Here is a 24380-nt window from a genome sequence, read left to right on the forward strand (position 1 = left end):
TGAGAGCAAGCAGGAAAGGACTTAAGAGACAAATTTTATGTGAAGCTTGAGGCTGACAGGAGTTAAGGATTAGTAGCATAGAAGCTATAAAGTGAGAAGTAGAAGGTCCTTCCAGTAATCATTCCTAATAGCTTCTTGTATATTTTTCCACAAAGTTTTAATGCATATATATGTTAACGTTATGCAGTATGATCATACTCTTCTAAGAGTTTGATTTTTTTTTTCCAGTTAATATAGTTTGGAGAGCTTTCAGTATCAACACTTTCAGAACTGCCTCTTTTATTATTTATTTTTAATAACTACATTATATTTTATTATATGTCTTACTAAAATTTAATCATTTCTCTGTTGAAGGACATTTAGTTTGTTTCCACTTTTGCTGATACATAACACTGCAGTAAACATGCTTGTATACTCACCTGCTTGTATACAAGATCATTTAATGAAATTGTCAACTAGGTAATTTCCTAGCGGTGAGTCAAAGAGTATATACAGTTTTGGATTTAGTTACACTTCCCCAGTGGCTGAGTGGTAAAAAAAATTCCTCCTGCAATGCAGCAGACACAGGTTTGATCCCTGGGTTGGAAAAATCCCCTGGAGAAGTAAATGCAACCCACTCCAACCCACTCTGCCTGGGAAATCCCATGGACAGAGATTGAGGTCTGAGGTTGAGGTCAAAAGAGTTGGACATGATTTTATGACTAAACAGCAACACTTCCAACACGAGCAGTATTTGAGAGTGATGGCTCTCCTACACTCCACAAAAGAGTATTGTCAAAGAGAAAAAAAAATCTTGATTTTTTACTCAGATACCCTGAAAACTAGAGTGGCAGTTTAGTTCTAGTTTCTTGTTTAACTTCAGTTCAGTTCAGTCGTTCAGTCATGTCCGATTCTTTGCGACCCCGTGGACCACAGCATGCCAGGCCTCCCTGTCCATCACCAACTCCCAGAGTTTACTAAACTCATCTCCATTGAGTCAGTGATGCCTTCCAAACATCTCATCCTCTGTCGTCCCCTTCTCCTGTCTTCAGTCTTCCCCAGCATCAGGGTCTTTTCAAGTGAGTCAGCTCTTTGCATCAGGTGTCCCAAGTATAGTTTCAGCTTTAACATCAGTCCTTCCAGTGAACACTCAGGACTGGTCTCCTTTAGGATGGACTGGTTGGATCTCCTTGCAGTCCAAGGGACACTCAAGAGTCTTGTTTAACTTAGAAGGTTAAAAAAAGAATCTATGGAAAAGAGCATAATGTAAATCTTGGAGGAGTTATGTTAATTCTTTCTAATGTATGAGAAGTATTGTGTAGTAAACTCAGGTGGATGCTTTTATTGTGTCCTTACTAGGAAATTTGATAAATACCTCAGTCTTATAGGGCTCCCATCCTCAAAAACATTCCTTTTCTTTTGTGGAGAAGATACAGCATTATATCTGTTGTATCTAATTGTATCTGTTGTGATGCTCTTTAGTTGTGAAGTGTGTTTGATTCTTTTCGACCTCATGAACTGTAACCCACCAGGCTCCTCTGTCCATGGCATTTTCCAGGCAAGAATACTGGAGTGGGTTGCCATGCCCTTTTCCAAATTCTACCTGTTGCTGCATAATAAACCATCTCCAAGCTTTGGCTTAAAACCAACACATTTTATTTGCTCTATATTCTGTAGATCAACAGTTGGGGCTAGGTTAAGCCGAATGATTCTTCTGCTGGTCTCTCTCAGAGTTACTAATACAGCTTTGGGATGATACTCTAACATAGTCTGTGTCAGATTGCCAGTAGTATTCATTGGGTCACATGTGTCCAAAGTTAGCCTGGGCTTATGTGGTGATAAGGAGTTTCCAGCAGTGAGTGAACAAATCCCACTGTGCACTGTGTACCTTATTTGCTAGACTACCAGGAGGCAAGGCAAGTCTCACGGCCAGAGCTCGGATGAGAAAGGATTGTGCATGAGAATTACAAGGGCATTAAAACGTAGGTGTGATTTATTGACGGTCATTAACTGTAGTAGTTTACCACCACTTTCTTCTTCCTTGTATTATGAGTGTTACAGAAGTATGAGTAAGAAATATACTAGTTTAAAGGACAGAAGAATTTCTTATCTAAGGAAAAGCTTTATGATATCACAAGTTGGAAAGACTGATTTCATCAATAGTGGAAACTTGATTTTCTAGATTTTTATTTCTTCTACATATATTAGCTGATATTTTTCTGTAAAGAACTTTTCAGTTTAAACCCAGACTATTTGGTTGCCATGAACTTCAGTGTATACTAGATGGTCAGGATACATGCTTAATTCTTTTTCTTTAATTATGAATTTTCAGAATAAGAGTTGATACTCTAATAGTGATCAATGAGTGTCTTTTTTGTTTGAACTCATGGATTTTTTAATACGAATCCTCATGAACTCAAGAATTTATGTATATTTAGTGGGTCTCAGTTAATTGAAGCCATTGTGATTTTTGATGTGCACCTTGTCCCAGCTTTACCTAAGTGGAGGTGCATTTAAGTTGGCTTTGTCATTTTGACAGGACCCTCCTGTTAAGTATTTGATAACTTACTTCCTTTGTGGCACAATGTGTCCCAGATTCATCTAATAAGATTTCTCCTCCAGGCTGGACTCATCCATTTCTCTAGAGTCCTGGTTCCTTTTAATGGGAAATGCTATTTAAGTACCACTGTCTGGGCACTTAGGGTACTTATTGCTTCTGTGTTGTCATTGCTTTTAAACATTGAAGATAAGAACTAGGATATACATGCATACACAGAGAGATATTTCAAAAGCAAGAAAAGAGAGGAAAAAGATAAAAAGCAAAACAACATGAGGTCAAATTAAATATTATAAAATATTTCCCTTCTTTGAGTTTATATTTTAAAATTTTGTACTGAATATCTTGGCTCTTAACCGTGACATAATTTTTTTTTCCTAAAATATATGTATAATAATTTTAATAATACTAGCATTGCTATTAATAAACTTACAGTTCTTTTTGTCATTATACTATAGCTCACTAAGGCTATATAGTCAAAACATTGTTCTTAAAATACTTGAAATAGTTCTCTATGTGACTATACCATTAACTTGAGATTCAGTTAGTTTTAAAATTTAAAAATTGTGGTAACATAAACTTTAGCATTTTTATCGTTTTAAAGTGTACAGTTTAGTGGAATTAAGTACATTCATATTGTTGTGCAACCATTACACCTATCTATTTCCAGAATGTTTTTATCATTCCCAAACTGAAACTCTACCATTATTCCCCCTACCCTAGCCTCTGGTAGTCATTATTTTACTTTCTAGCCCTATGAATTTGATTATTCTAGGTACTCATATTAGTAGAGTCATACATATTGGTCCTTTTGTGTCTGGCTTATTTCATTTAGCCTAATGCTTCCTGCTTAAAACTCAACATTCAGAAAACTAAGATCATGGCATCCAGTCCCATCACTTCATGGCAAATAGATGGGGAAACAGTGAAAACAGTGGCTGACTTTATTTTTCTGGGCTCCAAAATCACTGCAGATGGTGACTGCAGCCATGAAATTAAAAGACGCTTACTCCTTGGAAGGAAAGTTATGACCAACCTAGATAGCATATTCAAAAGCAGAGACATTACTTTGCCAACAAAGGTCCATCTAGTCAAGGCTATGGTTTTTCCTGTGGTCATGTATGGATGTGAGAGTTGGACTGTGAAGAAGGCTGAGCACCAAAGAATTGATGCTTTTGAACTGTGGTGTTGGAGAAGACTCTTGAGAATCCCTTGGACTGCAAGGAGATCCAACCAGTCCATTCTGAAGGAGATCAGCCCTGGGATTTCTTTGGAAGGAATGATGCTAAAGCTGAAACTCCAATACTTTGGCCACCTCATGCGAAGAGTTGACTCATTGGAAAAGACCCTGATGCTGGGAGGGATTGGGGGCAGGAGGAGATGGGGACAACAGAGGATGAGATGGCTGGATGGCATCACCGACTCGATGGACATGAGTTTGGGTAAATTCTGGGAGTTGGTGATGGACAGGGAGGCCTGGAGTGCTGCGATTCATGGGGTTGCAAACAGTCAAACACAACTGAGCAACGGAACTGAACTGAATGCTTCCTGTATTCATCCATGTTGTAGCATGTATAGAATTTCATCCCTTTGAAAGGCTAAATAATATTGTTTTATTTATATACCACATTTTGTTTGTCCATACATCCATTGGTGGGCTTTTGGGTTTTTTGACTTTTTTTTTTGTTTACCCCTTTTAGTTGTTGTGAATAATGCTTCTGTGAACATTGGTGTATAAATATCAATTTGAGTTCAGTTAGGCTTTAGCCAAGGTATTAAATAAATGAGGATTATTGTTAACTAAGCTAGAGAATATAGGAGGAAAAGAAAACTTTTTTTCTGGGATGGTAAAGGGTTGAGGTAGTGGTTTGATTTTGGATATGATTCATATGAGGTCTTTTGGGAAATCAGAAAGCAACTGGAAATGTGGTGTCGAGATACAGGGTGTTAAATTAAGTTTCTTTAATAGTCCAGGAGAGAGATGATGACATCGTGAACTGAGTTGATGACAAGATGAAGAAAGGATAGATTAAAATTTGTGTAGGTGATTGAATTAACTTAGTGATTGGCTGTGAAGGTTAGGGAAGAGAGGAACCTAAGGGTAGTGCTTTGAATTTAAGCAAGATGGGTGTGTGATTTTTCTGTAATTTTGGGTAGGGAATGCAAATAGATAAAAGGTTGTGAGAAAAGATAGCGAATTTGATTTTGCATAAAATGACTTGAGATGTTTAGAGATATTTAGCAAGAGTCGGACATGACTGAGCAACTTCACTTTCACTTTTCACTTTCATGCATTGGAGAAGGAAATGGCAACCCACTCCAGTGTTCTTGCCTGGAGAATCCCGGGGACGGGGGAGCCTGGTGGGCTGCTGTCCATGGGGTCACACAGAGTTGGACACGACTGAAGTAACTTAGCAGCAGCAGCAGCAGCAAGATAGGAAAATATATGAATATTTTATATAAATAAAATATAGATTTATATAAATTATATAAATCTTACATTATATTATATATTATTATATAGATTAGATATATTAGATATAAATCTAATATTATATAGACTTATATAAATAAATCTAATCTTGATTAGCTTTATTTAATAAAATTTTATTTTTGGCTGCATTGGAGGAAAATTAAAATTAAGGGAGTAAATGAGATCTCCTAGCAATGAATGGTGCTAAGAGATTGAGCATGAATATTCCCTGTGAAGTGCTGGAGTGCTCTTCATGAAATAAAAAAAAATTATACCTTCTCAGTTTATCTGTATGTGCTAAGTTCTTACCTCTTAATAGTAAAGAGGTAATGAGGGCCCTAAGAAATCTCTTGATTATCCATTTATAGTACAAGCATCAGGTAATGTATTTAAAAAGCACTTCTTACAGTCTGAATATAGTAGATGGCTTTTCAGAGTTTTTGAATTTGTGAAAATTTTCCTAATTGGTCTTTATGATAAGCAGAGGGTGAAATAAAATGACAAAATCAATGCTGAAAGGTGCATTTTGTAAGAAATTCTTACAGATGTCTTAGAAGTCTCCAAGGTTTTGAGGTGGTTATGTCATTTAATTTCTAATACTTGTATCCTTTCCAGTTTCAGAAATAATTTTGCTAAGTATAAGGTGTATTTAGTATCCTACATTTTTTTCAAAGATTTTTGTAAAAGCAGTAATTTATTTCTAGTCAACTCAGCTTTTCCCAGCAATTAATGTGTTATCAAGTCAGCCTTAGCTGGTTTGCCTTGCTTCCAGTCTAGTTTCAGCTAGAGAGGTGTGGCTTGTGCATTTACTTTAAATTCAGCATTTAATACATCTCTTCTGTGTGCAAAGACTAGTTATCCTTTTACTTGATTTTAGTGCTTTGAAGATAGATAAATTTTAGAGATATGGTTCTTTATTTTTAGTAGCAATTAGGTTGTACAACTGTTATGTTCTCAATGAAATTCTTGCCCTCTTCCTGCTTGAACTTCTCTGGAATGAAGTCATATATAGCAGGGTTGCGATTGGGGGAGTCAGATGTAGGGAGAGAATTTTGGAAGCTCTGACTAAGTGTATCACCAGAGATTAGAAAAACTTTTTGTTGGGGGCCAGAGTGAGGTACTCCGCCTGTGGCAAAGGTCATGAGGAAGGAGGCTCGACATACGCAAAGGCGGGATCGAGCCTCAGGAGTCCCCCTGGAAATCCTCGAGCCTGCCTACTTTACTACTTTGTGCTCTCACCTACACCTCTGACTTTACGGGGGACTGTCCCCCACCACCTCTTTAGGAGAAGGAGTTAACTTAGAGCTCCAGTTAATAATAATTCCTGGGTGTGATAGGAATGTTTCAACCTACAAACTCCTCTGAAGGTTCTCTAGCCTGCCTGACAGGCTCGCCCTGCCACATGTGATTGCTCACAGCCTCCCAACTGTGAGAGGCATGAGATGCTTTAAACCTTCTAAAAACAGGTTCCTTAGAAAAGTTAGAAAACCGTAAGTATAATGGGCTGATTAGAAATTGTATTGGTGAAGGGTTTTTCATTTGTTGAGCCAATGCTTGTTGCTAAGTCTCCATATCCCCTGCCCTTATACACATTAATGAATATATAGAAGAAATAAGTATTAACATTTGATATAAATCACATTAGACCTTAGGCTAAGTAAATTCTTTCCTTAACTAAAACCCACTACACCCTCACCCTATAGGAATGTAACTTTATTTGGGTGGCGTCTGTTTTAAGAATAATCACCCCTGGAGAAATAAGTGTCCTGGTTGACTGACCGCTGTCACAAGGAGAGGGTCATAAATTGTCAGCAGGCCCCCTGGCCAGAAGATGATGTAACACCCCTAAGACCTCTGTATACATTTGTATGAAGCACCTGACTTTGATAAAAGTCAGGACTGCTGACCCCGCGTGACTTTTGCATAACATCTCAGTGTATAAAAGTAGACCATGGAAAATAAAGAATTGGGATCAGTTTCACGAAATACTGGTCTCCCCATGTCTCTCTCTCTCTCACTCTGGTTGAGTCTCCATCTGGAGCGCGGAACCCACCAAGCTTACTAATTTTGCCTGGGCTTCTAAGATCTGACCGGGGAGGCCTCAGTGTCTCCTCTCCTTCGGGAGAACGGAAGGACGCCTGCGGCCTACGTAAGTGGTGCAAGCTTCTTGTCTTGAAGTTTTATTGGTCCCCCGCGTAAACCAAGCTACTCAGCCTCTTTTCTCCACTGAATTTTCCTACTGAGCTATCCTCATTCTATTACTCTTTATATCTTTGATGAATAAATAATTAAATAGGTCGCCGACGCCGTCCCCGCTTCGAATACCCTGGATCAGCCGGGGCTGGACCCCGGCAACTTTTGTCATCCATCTACAAAATAGATGTTTCTTATATACTCCTAGGTGTTTTTGATTCTGTTTTTCTTTGCTATTAGATTTTCAGTCATAACTAGAAGACGTAATTATTGGTTGCTTTGGATTGCAGCAGTGTAGTTATTTTCAATAAACAACTAGTCTGAAATAGATAAAATATGAATTTCAAAGAAACTTCATGTTAAAACTTCTATGATAGTAATACCTTTCAAGGTATTGCATACAGTAAATAATAACTTTTTCACCCCCCAGTTAAGTGCTGTTCTTAGGGCTTCCCTCCTGGCTCAGCTGGTAAAGAATCCACCTGTAATGTGGGAGACCTGGATTTGGTCCCTGGGTTGGAAAGATCTGGAGAAGGGAAAGGCTACCTGCTCCAGTATTCTGGCCTGGAGAATTCCATGGAGAATTTCAAAGGGTTAGAGGGTCGCAAAGAGTCGGATAGGACTGAGTGACTTTCACTTTTTTCAAAACCCTGTATGTGATTTTTGAAATTAGTTTTTGTAGAGACTGATGCTTTTTTGTTGATCTTATACTTGCTGGTAGTAGGAATTATTTTTATATTATCAACAACCTAGAGTAGCCAGATATACTGCAGGCATCTATTCTTATTTGGTTGAAATAAATACTTTAAATACCATATAAACTTTTTCCCCCATGTTTTCAAAATTTGATCTGTGGCTGGTGGCACTAAGCATTAGTGATAGGTGTTTGCTAATTATAATTATATGGATCTTTTTACAAGCCCCAATATTTTTCACTTTAAAAAAATCTGAAAATTAAAAAAAAATGACTACACTAATGAGGAGATGGGCAGCTGGTTAATTAAATCATCAATACAGATCTTATCCTTTCAGTTACATAGGGGAAAAGCAGTAATAATAAATATAGCCCTGACATAAAACACATGAGTCTCTTATGACCTTTCAGTCTCTGTGTTTATCTTTACATAATTGAAACCATAATCATAATATATCCAAACTTTGTATTTTCGCCCCTTACAAATTCAACATTATATCACATACATTGTAATTTCTTTATATAGTCTTCACCCTGTCACTGAAAAATTTTTTTCACCATGCTACATAGCATATGGGACCCTAGTTCCCCAACCAGGGATTGAGCCCACCATGCCTCCTGCAGAGGAAGCCTGGAGTCTTAACCACTGGACCATCAGGGAAGCCCCCCATCTTTGTCATTTTTAATTGTTAGGTTTGTTGAGTTGGTATGTCACAATTTAGTTAACCTGTTCCTTGTTTTGAACAGTTGGCTTGTAATTTTTGACTTAAAAAATTTAAAAATTACATAAGTTTGAAGTGTATAGCATTGAAATTTGACGTCTGTGTACACTACAGGGGATCACACCACAAGTATAGTTGCTGCCCATCACCCTACAGTCGATCCCCTTCACCTGTTTTGCCCACCTCCCAGTCCCCTTGCTGTGGTAACCACTAATCTGTTCTCGGTATCTTTGAGTTTTAGTTTTTATTTGTTCATTTGTTTGTTTTTTTTAGATTCCATGTATGAGCAAAATCATATGGTGTTTGTCTTTCTCTGAGTGACTTCATTTACAAATGGGCAAAGTTTCATTTTTTTAAAAAAGTGGCTTAGTAGTCCAGTGTGTGTGTCTGTGTATGCCACATCATCTTTATCCGTTCATCTTTTAATGGACATGTAGGTTTTTAAATATCTTGGCTATTGCAAATAATGCTGTAATGTATAGAGGTGTGTGGATCTTCTTTGAATCAGGGTTTTTTTTTTTTTGATGCATACACAGAGTAGAATAACTGGGTCATACTGGTAGTTTTTAGTCTTAATGTTTTGAAGACCCTCCATACTGCTTTTCATAGTGGCTGCACCAATTTATAGTCCCACCACTAGTTTGCAGCATTCCTTTTTCTCCTCAGTCTCTCAGACATTTACTTCTTGTCTTTTCTGATAGGTGTGAGCTGTTATGTCACTGTGGTCTTGAGTTCCATTTCCCTAATAATTAGTGATAGTGAGCATCCTTTCATGTGCCTCTTGGCCATCTGTGTGTCTGTTCAGATTCTCTGACATTGTTGAGTTGTGCACGTTCTTTGTAGATTTCAAATATTAACCCCTTATTGGATATATGATTTGCAAATATCTTTCCCCATTCAGTAGGTTGCCTTTTTGTTTTGAGGATGGTTTCCTTTGCTGTGCAGAAATTTTTTAATTTGATATAGTCCCTTTTATTTTTGCTTTTCTTTCCCTTGCCTTGGGAGTCAGAGCCACAAAAATATTGCTAAGACTGATGTCTAAAGTTTTCTTCTAGAAATTCCATGGTTTCAGGTCTTACATTCAAGTCTTTAATCCCTTTTGAGTTAATTGTTTCATTCTTTTGCATGTGGCAGTCCATTTTCCCCAGCACCGTTATTGAAGCTACTGTCTTTTCTCCATGGTATTTTCTCCATGGTATGTTCTTTGCTTCTTTTTCATAAATTAATTGTACATGTGTAGGTTTACATTTTTATGCTCTCAATTCTTTCATTGATCTGTGTGTCTGTTTTTGCTGGTACATACTGTTTTTATTACTGTAGCTTTATATGTGTTTTTATTACTGTAGCTTTATGTGTGTTTGTTGCTCAGTTGTATTCAGCTCTTTGTGACCCCATGGACTATAGCCTACCGAGCTCCTCTGGCCACGAAATTCTCCAAGCAGGAATATAAGAGTGGATACCATTCCCTTCTCCAGGGGATCTTCCTAATCTGGGGATCAAACGCGGGTCTTCTGCATTGTAGGCAGATTCTTTACCATTTGAGCCACCAGGGAAGACTTGGTAGCTTTAGAATACAGTTTGAAACCAGGGAGCATGATACCTCCAGCTTTTTTCTTCTTTTTCAGGATTATTTTGACCATTGGGGAATTTTTTTGGGCTCCATATACATTTTAGAATAATTTGTTCTAGTTTTTTGAAATATGCCATTGGGAGTTTTGATAGAGATTGCATTGAATCTGTAGACTGCTGTGGGGAATATGGATATTTAAACAATGTTTCTCCAGTCCATGAATACAAAATATCCTTCCATTTGTTTGTCTTCTTCAACTTCATTCATCAGTGTCTTTTAAAAAATGACTTATTTATTTTTGCCTGTGCTGGGTCTTGATCGCTGCACTGGCTTCTCTTGTTGCGGTATGTGGGCCTCTCCTTGTGGTGGCTTCTTGTTGCAGAGCACAGGCTTCAGGGCGCTCGGAGTTCAGTAGCTGCGGCACGTGGTCTCAGTAGGTGCAGCTCCTGAATCCAGAGCACAGGCTCGATAGTTGCGGCCTAGGGGCCTAGCTGCTCCACAGCATGTGGGGTCCTCCCCGTGTCTCCTGCATTGACGGGTGGATTCTTTACCACTGAGCCTCCAGGGAAGCCCCATCAGTGGCTTATAGTTTTCATTGTGCGAAGTCTTTCACCTCCTTGGTTGAATTTATTCTTAGGTATTTTATTATTTTTGGTGCAGTCATACATGGGATTGTTTTCTTAATTTTTCTTCCTGATAGTTCATTATTGGCCTAGATATGCCCACAGATTTCTCTGTATGTTGATTTTGTACTCTGTGACTTCACTGAATTCATTTATTTTGTTTATTAGTGACAACAGTGTGTGTGTGTGTGTGTGTGTGTGTGTGTGTGTAATCTTCAGGGTTTTCTTTACGTATCATGTCATCTGCAAATAGTGTGCCAGTTTTACTTTCTGATTTGGAAGTTTGTTATTTCCTGTTCTTTTTCTTTCTTGCCTAATTGCTTTGGCTAGGAATTCCCGTGCTTTGTTGAAAAAATGTGGTGGTAGTGGGCATCCTTGTCTTGTTTCCTGATCTTAAGAGGGAAAGGTTTCAGTTTTCACTGTTTAGTGTGATATTAGCTGTGTGTTTGTCATATATGGCCTTTATTATGTTTCTTCTGTACCCACTTTGTTGAGCGTTTTATCATAAATTGATGTTGAATTTTGTCAAATGATTTTTCTGCTTCTATTGAGATGACCATATAATTTTTATCTTTAATTTTGTTAATGTGATGTATCATATTGATTTTGTGGATGTTGAGCCATCCTTGGATCCCTGGAATAAATTTTGCTTAATTATGATGTATGCTTCTTTTAATGTATTGTTGGATTCAGTTTGCTAATATTTTGTTGAGGATTTTTGCATCTGTTTTCATCAAGGATATTGGGCCTGTTATTTTTTATTTTTATTTTTTTGTGGTTTCCTTGACTGGTTTTCATTAATGCTGGGTTCATAGGATGTGTTTGGAAGGCTTCCCTGCTTTTCAGTTTTTGGGAAGAATTTGAGAAGGATAGGTATTCTTTGAATATTTTGTGTAATTCATTAGTGAAGCTGTCTGCTCTGGGCTTTGGTTTTTTGGGAGATTTTTGATTGCTGTTTCAAAATCTCTTTAGTAGTAATTGGTCTATTCAGATTTTCTATTTCTTCATGATTTAGTCTTGAAGACTGTGTTTTTAGGAATGTATCCATATGTTTTAGGTTGTCCAGTTTGTTGGAGTATATTCATATAAGAAATCCTTTGTGTTTCTCTGTGTTAGTTGTAACATCTCTTCTTTCATCTCTGATCTTAATTGAGTCCTCTTTTTTCCCCTGGTGAGTTTAGCTAAAGGTTTGGCAGTTTTTTTTTTTTTAAATCTTTTCAACCAGCCAGATTAGTTTCATTGATCTTTTATAGTGTACGTGTTTGTGTGTGTATACGTGTTTGTGTGTGTGTATGTTTAATCTCTATTTTATTTCTCTCCTTTATTTCCTTCCTTCTACCAATTTTGGGCTTTGTTTGTTCCTTTCTAGTTTCTTTAGGTGTAAGGCTAGATTGCGTATTGGGGATTTCTTATTTCTTGATGTAAGACTGTACTGAATTTAGTCCACTTACCTTTAAGGTAATTACTGATAATCATGTGCTTATTGCCATTTTGTTAGTTGTTCTCTGGCTGTTTTTATAGTTCCTAACCGTTCTTCCTTTCTTCTCTCTTTTCGTGTTATGGTGTGAATTTTTTTTTTTTTCCGTGTCATGTTTAGATTCTTGTTTAATTTTCTTTTGTATATTTTCTGTAAGTTTTTCCCTAGTGGTTACTGTAAGGTTCACCTATGATATTCTATGTAAGTAGTAGCCTGTTCTAAGTTGCTGGCAACTTAAATTAGAAATCATTCCAAAGCTTTGTCTTTTACTCTGTCCTGATGTTTTATACTTTTGATGACACATTTTATTTCTTTTTATGCATCTTTTAACCAATTAGTGTAATTTTAGTTGTTGTAGTACTTTCGTCTTTTAACCTTTGTGCTTGCTTTATAAGTCATTGATCCTCTACCTTTATCATATTTACCTTTAGCAGTGAGTTTTGTTTTTTTTTTTACTTTCATTTTTTAAAAAAATTAATTAGTGCCATTTCTTTTCACCTTAAAGAAGTCCCATTAATATTTCTTGTTAGATCAGTTCAGTGGTGATGAACACATATAGTTTTTGCTCATCAAGAGTTTTCTTGATCTCCTTCAATTCTGAATGAAAACTTTGCTGGGTAGAGAATTCTTTTTTTTGGCTGTGCTGGGCAGCTTGTATGATCTTAGTTCCCTGACCAGGGATCGAACCATCGCCCCTTGCATTGGAAGCACAGAGTCTTAACCACTGGACTGCCAGGGATGTCCTCAGGTAGAGAATTCTTGGTTGGAAGCTTTTTTTCTCTTAGCACTTTGAATATGATATGTCACTCCCTTCTGCCTTTAGAGACTCTACTGAAAAATCTGCTATAGTATTATAGGGTTTCCCTTGTACATGACAATGTTTTTGTCTTGTTGCTTTTAGGATTCTCTCTTGATTCCTTTTACAGTTTTAATTATGGTGTGTCTTGTATGTGTCTCATTGGGTTCATCTTATTTGGAGGATTCTTCCTGGACCTGGATATCTGTTTCCTTCCCCGTTAAGGATGTTTTTAGCAACTGTTTCTTTAAATAGGTTTTCTGTCCCTTTCTTTCTTTTCTTTCTTGTACCCCCTATAATGCAAATGTTATTCTGCTTGATGTTGCCCTGAAGGCCCTGTAAGGTGTCTTCACTTTTTAGAATACTATCTTCATTTCTCTGCTCTGTCTGGGTGAGTCCCATTGTCTTACCTTCCTGCTGGCTGATATGTTTTTCTGCTTAATCCAGTTTGCTGTTGAACCCCTGTAGCATATTTTTCAGTTGTAACTTCTGTTTTCTCTTTGTTGAAGTTCTCACAATGCTAATTTTTTCGTCACCTGTATTTGGCTGTTGTCTTTATGACCATTTTTTTTGAACTTCTTATCAGGTAGATTGCTTATCTCCATATTGTTCTTTTTTTGAGCTTCTGTCTTACTCTGTAGATTGGACTATCTTTATCGCCTCATGTTGCCTATGTCTTTATGTTTGTTTCTGTATATTAGGTATATCAGCGGTCTCTCCTAGTCTAGAAGGAGTGGTCTTATTTAGGAGATGTCCTGTGGGTCTCAGAAGCATAATCCTGCCTGGCCACCAGAGCCGAGGGCTTAAGGGGTGTCTCCTATGCATGCGGGTGGTGGGTCACAGCTGCAGTGGGGGTGCTGGTGGGCGGGGCCGTTGCTTGGCCAGCTATGAGACCAAGCCGAGCTGCAGTGTTCTCCCTCTGGTGCTGACAGGCTGGGTGGAGGGTTCCAGTATGATGCCTGCCAGCGTTAGTATAGCAAGGCAGCCTGAGATCCCATGAATGGCTCTTTCCAGTGACTCAGAGACCCTGTGGAGCATTCCAGCTAGTTCCTTTCTCTACAGCAGATGTTTCAAGATGAGTAGGTGAGTCCCCTCACCTATAGTCCATACACTTTTCTTTTTTCCCTGTTAGCTGTTTTATTTACCTATTCAGTTAGCTGTGTCCCCCACCCCACCCCGCCCCGCCCCCCTTTGAATCTGTGTGGTCCACGCACTTTTCAGTCTGGGGTTTTTTGCCCTGATTTTCAGGTCAAGTCAATCTGTATGCAAGTCCTTTAAGAGTAGGTTTTCTATTCCCTGTAGTTCTTAGTTTTCCTGGACATACTTCACATGGTTTTTCAAAACCAGGTGTTTTGGGGGCTCATCTCTCTTGTGAGGGATTTTTTTTCCCCCACTTACTTGTCATGTGTCTTGGAGCAAGTAACTTAATTTCCACACATTTATTCTCTCTTGCATATGGTGAGAATAATGATAGTTTGCACTCACTGTTTTTTGATAAGGATTATTGAGTCAGTTCTTGTACTCTGAATCTGTCTTTTACCTGATGTTTTAGTAGATTTCCAGTTCCTTTAAGGTCATACCTAAGTATAATGAATAAAAATGTTGCAGGAGGAAAAAAGACCTTTAACCCTCCAAACTGTATCTTTGATGGTGGAATATTAAATATTGGAGACAGATTGGTAATGGTTGGCATGGGTAGTAGATAGGTGGGTGACTAGATAATGTGACCTGTGTTGATCTTTTTAGCTCCTCTCAAATCATTGTAGTTCAGTTGATATAGTGGAGAGCAATGCAAGAGGAATTAGAATTACAGCATTTTAGTTCAATTTCTTTCTGATTTTTATTAACAGTACAATCTTGAGAGGTCCCTAGCTGCTTTGAATCTGTTTTCTCATCTATAGATAAAACATTTTCCCTGTATCTCTCAGGGATGTCATTATGATTAAATAAGATACTCTGTGAAAGTGAGGTGAAGATGATAAAGCACAATGAAAATAAAAAGTTTATAAAGGTAAACTTTTTATTAATTTAAAAAGACTAAGCCTGAGAGAATGCATATAGAGGTATTGATCCAGGATTAGGTTCAGTCTTCAATAAAGGATAGCTTTAGTGCTGTTTGTTGTTGTTGAGAGGACATCTCATTTTATGTGTAAGGCTAGCCCTGATTACTATTTAGTTATTAAACAGTTTATGAATATATTGTTGATATTTACTTTGCCTTTTTCTGCTTGTGTTTCAGACTCCTGGGAGAGTTGGCTCTCAAGGTTCAGATCTAGATTCATCAGCAGCTCCTATAAACACGGTGGATGTCAATAATGAAAGCTCTTCAGAGGTATGAGAATAATCATTTGGCAATAAGTTTCAGTATTAAGGAAAAATAGCAAATGTTTGGAGTAACATTTGGTAATTTAAACTTTTGTAGCAAAAGATCTCATAAATCTTTCTTACAAATTGGATCCACACTGTAGGTAGATAATAGTGCTTAGTTGTGAGACTGCAAAAGTGTATATTAAGACTAAAAAATAATATTGACAACTTTTATTTAATAAAGTCATTTGAACTTAAGATTTAAAAATCTGTTTGTAAAGAATTACCAATTAATTAGTAAGTACTTATGTGTTTGTACTGTCATGAACAACTAAGCTACTGAAAAATTAGATAAGCTATAAAACTTTTACATTATTTGTCTTCATTTATAATTTGTAAGAATGTTTGATAGCTTCTTAAAAATTAATGGAGAAAGTAAGTCTAAAAAAATAACTCAAATTTTTTGAGAAGTCAGCCATAGAAGTTACTTTATTACTATCATTTTTAATGAATAATATATACTCATTATAGGAAAAGGAGATTAGGTGAGAGAAGAACATAAAAACCATCCATAACTCTGCCCCTGAGAGACGAACACACTCGCATTTCTGATCTGACAGTTTTTGTCGGTTGCCTTTCTCTGGGCCCAGCTGTGCCCAGTTCCCTGTTTCCCGCTCTTCCCCATCTCTTGGTTGGCGAGTCTGTTGTGTGCATGTTTCTGTGTACGTCTTTTACCACTCATCTCTGTATTTTGTCTCTTTTTGCCCATCTGTCTTTCGTATTAACCATAATAAGATCTAACAAGACTGAGTGAGAAGAAAGGGATCAGTTGAACTGTATTAAGAGCAAGTTTAAGGAAAACATTCCAAACTGTGTTTATGACAAGTTCAAAAAGCTCAATTGTAACCCTGGAAACGAATTTAGTAATAATTATTGACCTCGTTCAGACCAAACCCAAAAAAGCCTGCAGTGGTGATGAGCAGTGCCTGGTAATCCTCCTGCATTTTCTTATTAGGGCTCCTTTTCTACTGTGATAGTTGTACTCTCTTCTTCGTCCTCAAACCTTTCGTGTGTCTTACCTTATTCCCTCCTTCTTCTCTCAGTCACCTTCTATCCCATTGAGAGAAAAGGAATCATTAGAAGAATGTTCTCATTTTGTCACTAAAGCTATGCTTTAGTCTCTATTCTCTTTATTACTTCAGTGTATGGAAGACAGCTCTCTCTTCCTGTCTAATTTCAGTCCTTTCTCTTGTGCTTTGGATTCCATTCTCTGTCACATTCTCAGCTTATCTCTTTTCCTGCAACTTTGGTTTTTACCTATGACATAAATTATTCCTAGCAGCATACAAATACTGTTCTAGAGGTGGCTCTAACCTGGGACTCTGTTAAATTAAGTTCCGTACTTGAAATTTTTCATATTACCAACAAGTGTAAATTCCAGCTATTAACCTAATTGAGAGCTATTAGCGATTATGAATTCTCAGAGGTTGTTTTTTCCGTATGCCCAGTGCTAGGTGTTAACTGGTTAAGGTTTCAGTTGAAACCTCTCACTGTGTCTCTCAATTTCTCTTTTTGTGTTAATCTTTCCCTTTTACCCTGAGGTTGGCTTCCCACTTTGAACAAATTCTAGGTTTTAACATTGTGCCCTTAGCAACCATCTAAATGGAATTTGAAATACCATGGTCTCCAGGATTTTAAAGAAATAGTCAGAAATAAAACAGTGCCCTGGTTTGGTACTCATATCATTTTATATATTGCTAAGTCGCTTCAGTCGTGTCCGACTCTGTGCAGCCCATAGACGGCAGCCCACCAGGCTTCCCGTCCCTGGGATTCTCCAGGCAAGAACACTGGAGTGGGTTGCCATTTCCTTCTCCAATGCATGAAAGTGAAAAGTGAAAGTGAAGTCGCTCAGTCGTGTCCGACTTTAGCGACCCCATGGACCGCAGCCTACCAGGCTCCTCTGTCCATGGGATTTTCTAGGCAAAAGTACTGGAGTGGGGTGCCATTGCCTTCTCTGTTTTATATATTATTATACATCATAATATATAAAATAGTATCTACATACAGGCTATTATAACAAAAGTACTGACAGGCTTAAACAATAAACATTTCTCACAGTTCTGGAGGCTGGGATGTTCAAAAGTCTGGCAGATTCTAGGTCTGATGGGGTTTGCTTCCTGGATAAAGAAGGCCATCCTCACATGGCAGAAGGGGCAAGAGAGCTCTCTGGGGTCTCTATTATAAGGATACCTATTCCATTCATTAGGACTGCATCCTCATGACTTAATCTTATCTCCCAAAGGCCCCATCACATTGGAGGTTAAGATTTCAACATGAATTTTGAGGGTATACAGACATTCAGTCTATAATGTATACATTATGGGTAATACATAATGTGATCTATCATTTGTTCTCATTAGGACAGTTGTTTAGACTATTTAGTATATCACATTGCCAAAGCATATTCTTTGTTGACTCTTTATCTCTTTCTAATCTGACGTCCATCCTTAGTACCCACTGAAGGCACTTGGTAATGACCAGCATATAACACATCAGATTTTCAGCTCAAGTGGCTAGAGAAGACTTTTCTTAGGGCTTTTTTAGTAAGTGTCCACTGAAGTTTTCAGGTTGCTGGCTTTGCCAGCACACAGTCCAGAATATATGAAGTGAAAAGAAAACCCACAGTACTCACCACTGTCTCAGTCAAGGCTCCTGAGACCTTAACTGGTCTGCCTTCTTCTCTTTAGCTTTCAGCTTTTTATTTTTCTTGTGTTTTATATAATGCCTAGAGATTTCAGCTGTACTTACAGGAAGAATAGAGAAATGTAGCTGTTTCATTTTGTCTGGAACTGAAAATCCAACCATTTTGAGAACTGGAATATTTATCTTTATATTTTGATGACTTGTAAGAGTTCTTTATCCTTTTATCAATGTTTTGATTGCCTCCTACTCATACTTGGTGAGGGAAGGATTCCTGTTCTAGGCTTATGGGGATGGCTCAGCACATAATTAGACAAATGAGATCAATGTAGTTTGTTACATATACTCACAGCCCAGGGGAAGAGGACACTGCGTGCCATGCAGGGCCACATGAGAACTGCACTTGGGAACAAAATTAATAATCAGGGGCTGTGACAGGCAGGCATTATGGTGTCAGGTATATGGTATGGTGTCAGGGAGGTAAGGCCTCTCCGCCCCATCCTATTCCTACAGGAGATGTGATTGGCTTATTTGAGTAATTCCAGGGGCTAGCAGGGCCTTGTGAAGAGGAGAAGCTGTTTGGATCAGATTAGATCAGATCAGTTGCTCAGTTGTGTCCGACTCTTTGTGACCCCATGAATCGCAGCACGCCAGGCCTCCCTGTCCATTACTAACTCCCGGAGTTCACTCACACTCACGTCCATCGAGTCAGTGATGCCATCCAGCCATCTCATCCTCTGTCGTCCCCTTTTCCTCTTGCCCCCAATCCCTCCCAGCATCAGGGTCTTTTCCAATGAGTCAACTCTTGGCATGAGGTGGCCAAAGTACTGGAGTTTCAGCTTTAGCATCATTCCTTCCAAAGAAATCCCAGGGCTGATCTCCTTTAGAATGGACTGGTTGGATCTCCTTGCAGTCCAAGGGACTCTCAAGAGTCTTCTCCAACACCACAGTTCAAAAGCATCAATTCTTCGGCGCTCAGCCTTCTTCACAGTCCAACTCTCACATCCATACATGACCACAGGAAAAACCTTGACTAGACGGACCTTTGTTGGCAAAGTAATGTCTCTGCTTTTGAATATGCTATCTAGGTTGGTCATAACTTTCCTTCCAAGACGTAAGCGTCTTTTAATTTCATGGCTGCAGTCACCATCTGCAGTGATTTTGGAGCCCAGAAAAATAAAGTCTGACACTGTTTCCACTGTTTCCCCATCTCTTATCTGTGGGAACAGAGTGGTGAGGGGAACTTGCAGTTAGGCCATTTGAAGCCCTTCCAGTTTGACTAGTTGTGAAAGCAGTGTGTATTGGGCCTTAATTTTAGGCCTTATACCACAATCAGAAATATGTGGTGTGTATATTTTTTCTCTGTCTGTGGCTTGTTTTTCATTTTGTTAATGGTGTCTGTCAAAGAGAAATAGTTTTGTCAGACTTTTCTTTTATGGTTTTTGCTTTTGGGTACTACAGAATTTTTGGCCTACTTCAAGGTTGTAAAACTATCCTATGCTTGCTTCTTGTTAAAAAGAAATCAAGCTACTTGAGATATTGTACAAGACAGGGAATATAGTCAATATTTTATAATAACTATACATGGGCTATAACTTTTAAAAATAGTGAATCACTATGTTGTAACCTATAACTTACAATATTGTATATCAATTACACTTCATTTTAAAAAAGACTGAAAGATTAAAAAATCCTTTAGCTTGTACATTTCAATCTTTGACTTATTTTAAAGTATTGTATATCGTCCGAAATTGTGCTTGAGGTTCATTTCTTCCATGTGGATATGGAAACCACATTTTTCTATATCCTTGTTGTAGTAACCATTTGCTGAAAATGTTACTTTTTCTGCTTGAATTGAATTTTCACTTTTGTGAGAAATCTGTTGACCTTATATGTGTGGTTATTTTCTCTGATCCAGCCATAATGAACTGATTTTAAGGTGTGCCAAGTTATTTCTTATCTTTGAACTTTTGTGTGTGCTAATCTCTATGCCTTACCTAGTCTTGCTTTTTCTTGGTTAACATCTGATTATCCTTCAAGTCTCATTGCAGATAATTGCTTTTTCCTGTCAGCTTTCCTTGACTCTGATTTGAGACAGATGTTTCTTCCATGTGCTTTTGTGGAAAAATATTGCCTATCCTTTGGTTAAGTGAAAATGAAGTCGCTCAGTCGTGTCCGACTCTTTGCAACCCCATGGGCTGTAGCCCTACCAGGCTCCTCTGTCCATGAGATTTTCCAGGCAATAGTCCTGGAGTGGATTGCCTTTTCCTTCTCCAGGGGATCTTCCCAACCCAGGGCTCGAACCTGGGTCTGCTGCATTGTAGACAGACGCTTTACCGTCTGAGCCACCAGGGAAGTCCTCTACTCATCCTTTTGGTAATGACTGTTATTGTGAGATTCATTTATCGAATATTTATTGAAGCCAGATGCTGTTCTTGATGCTGGAGTATGGCATGAGTGAAAAAACCTTTATTCTGATGGAATTTAGATTGCATTGGGTGGAAACAAGCAAAACCTAAAACATACAGAGGGAGACAGTTGGTATTACTGAGAAAAATAAAGCAAAGAAAAGGGAATAGAAAGTGTTTTGGGTGGATGCAATTTCAAATAGAATTGTCAGGGAAGACATTTCTGAGAAGGGAATGGCTCAGAAAGAACTGGATGAAGTGAGGAAACGAATCATGTGGCTTTCTGGAGCAAGCATGTTGCAGGCAGGTGGAACAAGTCTTTGAGGTGAGGGCATGCGTGCCATGTTGAAAAACAGCCAAGAGACCAGTGGCTCCAGCACAGTGAGTGGAGGGAGGTTGGGTTAGTGAGGTAATGAGGCCCACTTCATGTAAGGCCTTAGAGGCCTTTGTACAGACTTTAGTGTTTTACTCTTGCTGAGATAGAAATCATTGGAAGGTTTGGAGCAGGGAAATGACAAAAGTTATCTACATTTTCATAGGGGTAAGGATAGAAGCAGAGACTGTTGGAAGGCTTCTGTGGTGATCCATACACACTTTGAGAGTGGCTTGGATCAGGGCAGTAACAATGGAGAGATATCCTCAGGTCCTCGATATATTTTGAAGGAATTGTGTTGGCCAAAAAGTTCATTCAGGTTTTCCATAAGACCTGAATGAACTTTTTAGCCAATCCAATAGTTCTAATAGGATTTTCTGATTAGTGAGGTATGAAGTGTATTTTGTTTTGCAACTTTTTCAAGAAGTATATAATCTTATTAAGGATGAGGTCTTTGCTTTATTTTACCATTGTGTTCTCACTACCATAGCATAATGATGTAGTAACCACACCCAGTAAATACTTTTTGAATGAATGGTTGAATGATATGTGGAAACTTACAGTGAAGAAATAAGTAAAGTGGCAGGCAGCATAAAGATATCATGGTTAAAAAGACCCTCATTGTTCTTTAAAAAAAATGATTGTTCTGTAGTTTTAGTACCTGGGACTGTGGTTTCCAGGAAGACATCCCTTTCATCAGTAAGAAGAAGAAAAAGTGAACTCATGTTACTTATTTCCATCCCCTGGCTGATCTCCTTTAAGGGTTGTCAACAAAAGGAACAATGATATTAAATGATAGCTAACATTCATTGAATGTTTTCTTTGTATCAGATGCTATGATAAGGACTTAGCATGTATTGTGAGCTGTGAAAGTCGCTCAGTTGTGTCCGACTCCTTGTGACCCCATGGACTATACAGTCCATGGAGTTCTCCAGGCCAGGATACTGGAGTGGGTAGCCTTTCCCTTCTCCAGGGGATCTTCCCAACCCAGGGATCGAACCCAGGTCTCCCACATTACAGGCGGATTCTTTACCAGCTGAGCCACTGGGGAAGCATGTATTACCTCATTAATTTTCCTGAGATTCCCCATATGAAGTAGGTGTTATATTTATCTCATTTAATGGATGAGGAAATTGAAGATCATATAAACTACTAAGCGTAGTAGCTTAGGATTCAAGGATTCAAGCCCAGAACTAGTTCTTAACTGCTAACCTGTCTTGTGTCTCACTTTGGAATCTTGTTTGTAGTCTTTCTTCCTTGCTATGATCCTGAGTGACATTAAGGACCCAAGGAACCCTTAGCCTCCCAGTTCTTAATGTTATCAATGCCAGTGATCTTTATTACTTCTCTGGTTCCTCAAGGCCATGGCAGTACCTCCCATTTTCTTATCAGACAGAACAGTTTTATCTGGCATGTTGAAATCCTATCTCTGCATACCTTACATCAACTGCCTGTCATATCAAAAACTTTCTCATAGTCATACTTCTTAACTTCTTTGGTCTTGTTGATTATTTTAGATTTTTAATTTCTATTTTTCTTATAGTCTATTATCCTTTCTTGTCTTCATTTCATTTAGTCTCTAACCATACATCTAATGACAGTTAATATTTGTTGAGCACTTACAATGTCTCAGGCAAGGAATACACTGTAGAATACACTCGAGATGAATAGGTGCTAATATTAGCTCCATGTTATAGGTGAGGAAACTGATGTTTAGCAAAGTAAAGTGATTTTTTAAAAGTCATGTAGTCAGTATTGGTTGAGACTCAAATCCATATCTATTTTTGACACCAAAATTCATGACGTAACTTTTGTAGCCTGTTGTCCCTCACCGCTGTCGTCATTTAATTTACTTTCTCCCTGACGCTCTCAACTTCTTTATTCTCTTATCCTTTTACTGTTGCTCAAACCATAGACAAAACCACAAACCATAGATCAGTGTAACAGCCCATATTTTAAAATACAGATATTGTTAGGTATGGGGAGTTTGGGAGATTGTTTTAAAATGATTTTACTTAGCTCATAAAATTAGAAGGGGGGTCACCTGCTAGGAATTGTGGGTGTGGGCAAGAATGGGGTCTTTAGCTTGTGGAATATGGTGAAGACTGAAAATTGCTTTCATTATAAGAACTTTTTGTTGAGAACATTATCTTACATAAAAATATTTGTTAAAACTGCCAATCATTTCTTGATCCAAAATAACAGCTAGCTTGCCAGTACTAGCTCTCACATAAATAAGGACAAAGTATCATAAACAAAATGAATAATAAGATTCCAACAAAAGCAACTGTTTAATACAATAAAATTGACCAATGGGAATTTATAGCATTAAGGATGGAAACTAATTTCAGAGTCCTACTTTGGATAGCAGTCTTTCACCTTTTGTACAGTTACTACTTGAAAATTTCCCTTCCATATACTAAAAAGAGATATACTAATTATTTTCCTGGGATGTCTGTTTTCATTGTCTCTGTTTTGTTTCAAAAATAACTTTGTGTATATCCTCCTAAAAGTTGTTATTTCACAGGGTTTCATCTGTCCGTTATGTATGAAAAGATGTATAACTGCTATTGATTTGTCGGAGCATTACCAGAAAGTGCACGCTGAAAATGAGACAAGAGGACAGGAACTTCTTAATGATTCCAGTGTTACTGTGGGTCCTGAATATTTTGTTTTAGCAGCTTGGTTATGGGTTGCTCAAAACAGCTTTGTTTTTCCTTGCCTCGGTGTTGCTTACATTTGTGCTACATGGGAATATGGATTGCTTTCATTATGCATGCTCTAAGAAGGTTCAATAAGGAAAAGATGCTCTTGGGAAGTTGGCTTGGCTGTTCTGACTGTTTGCAGCTCTCTTTCTGTGAATCCGTAAAATACATAAAAGTTTAAGCTTATTGTTGCATAAATTTTGCCATGAAATTTGAAATATAAAGTGAATGTTTTTTATTTCAATATTTGTAAGTTATATCTTTATTGTATAGTTAATGTTTTATTAATGAATGTATTAAAATGCTTTCAATTAAGATGCTTTACTCTTAAAGTAAAAGAGGACCTTGCATGTGAACTGTTACTGTCTTTACTTGGGAAAATACACAGCATTATATACAGCAGATCCAGAATCTGGATCTACCTCTGTTTCAGTCTTTTCCCCAGACCTGTTGGAAGTTACAGAATGGTACACACTTGTCATTAATAGTGGCTCACTCAAATGTTGCCCTGTAGTGTGTGAGGCTGGTGTGAATCGAAGGCTGGGAGTGGGAACCAGTGATGGGAAGTGTTGCCCATTTTTAGGCTGGAAAAACTTTTTCAGATGATCTTGATATACTTCCTTTGAAAAGCATGACAGTATTCTAAAAACAAACATAGCTTTTAAAAAATTTCTTTTACAAATCTTATAAAAGAAGGAAACTTTATTTATCATGAAAGATAAAAAATCAGACTTTTTGCTATGGTAGTGATGTGTAAGAAAATGATCTCACCAAACCTTCACTTACTTAACATATTAATGGGG

General features: G+C 37.9%; 1 protein-coding gene across 5 annotated transcripts in view; it reads left to right on the forward strand.

Annotated features, from left to right (window-relative positions):
- EEA1 (early endosome antigen 1) overlaps positions 1-24380 on the forward strand; it is a 220321-nt gene that overhangs the window by 112176 nt on the left and 83765 nt on the right. For 2 of the 5 annotated variants that reach the window (XM_055585696.1, XM_055585675.1), the window contains exons 2-3: positions 15324-15416; positions 23400-23525. In XM_055585696.1, the coding sequence (XP_055441671.1) occupies positions 23421-23525 (105 nt within the window). In that variant the 5' untranslated portion in view covers positions 15324-15416; positions 23400-23420. Of the gene's footprint in view, positions 1-14145; positions 14168-15323; positions 15417-23399; positions 23526-24380 lie in introns of those variants that run through there. The other 3 variants (XM_055585703.1, XM_055585685.1, XM_055585705.1) reach the window with 2 other exon arrangements.

The sequence above is a fragment of the Bubalus kerabau genome, chromosome 1 (genome assembly GCF_029407905.1).
Source record: "Bubalus kerabau isolate K-KA32 ecotype Philippines breed swamp buffalo chromosome 1, PCC_UOA_SB_1v2, whole genome shotgun sequence".
In the NCBI taxonomy this organism is placed as follows: domain Eukaryota; kingdom Metazoa; phylum Chordata; class Mammalia; order Artiodactyla; family Bovidae; genus Bubalus; species Bubalus kerabau.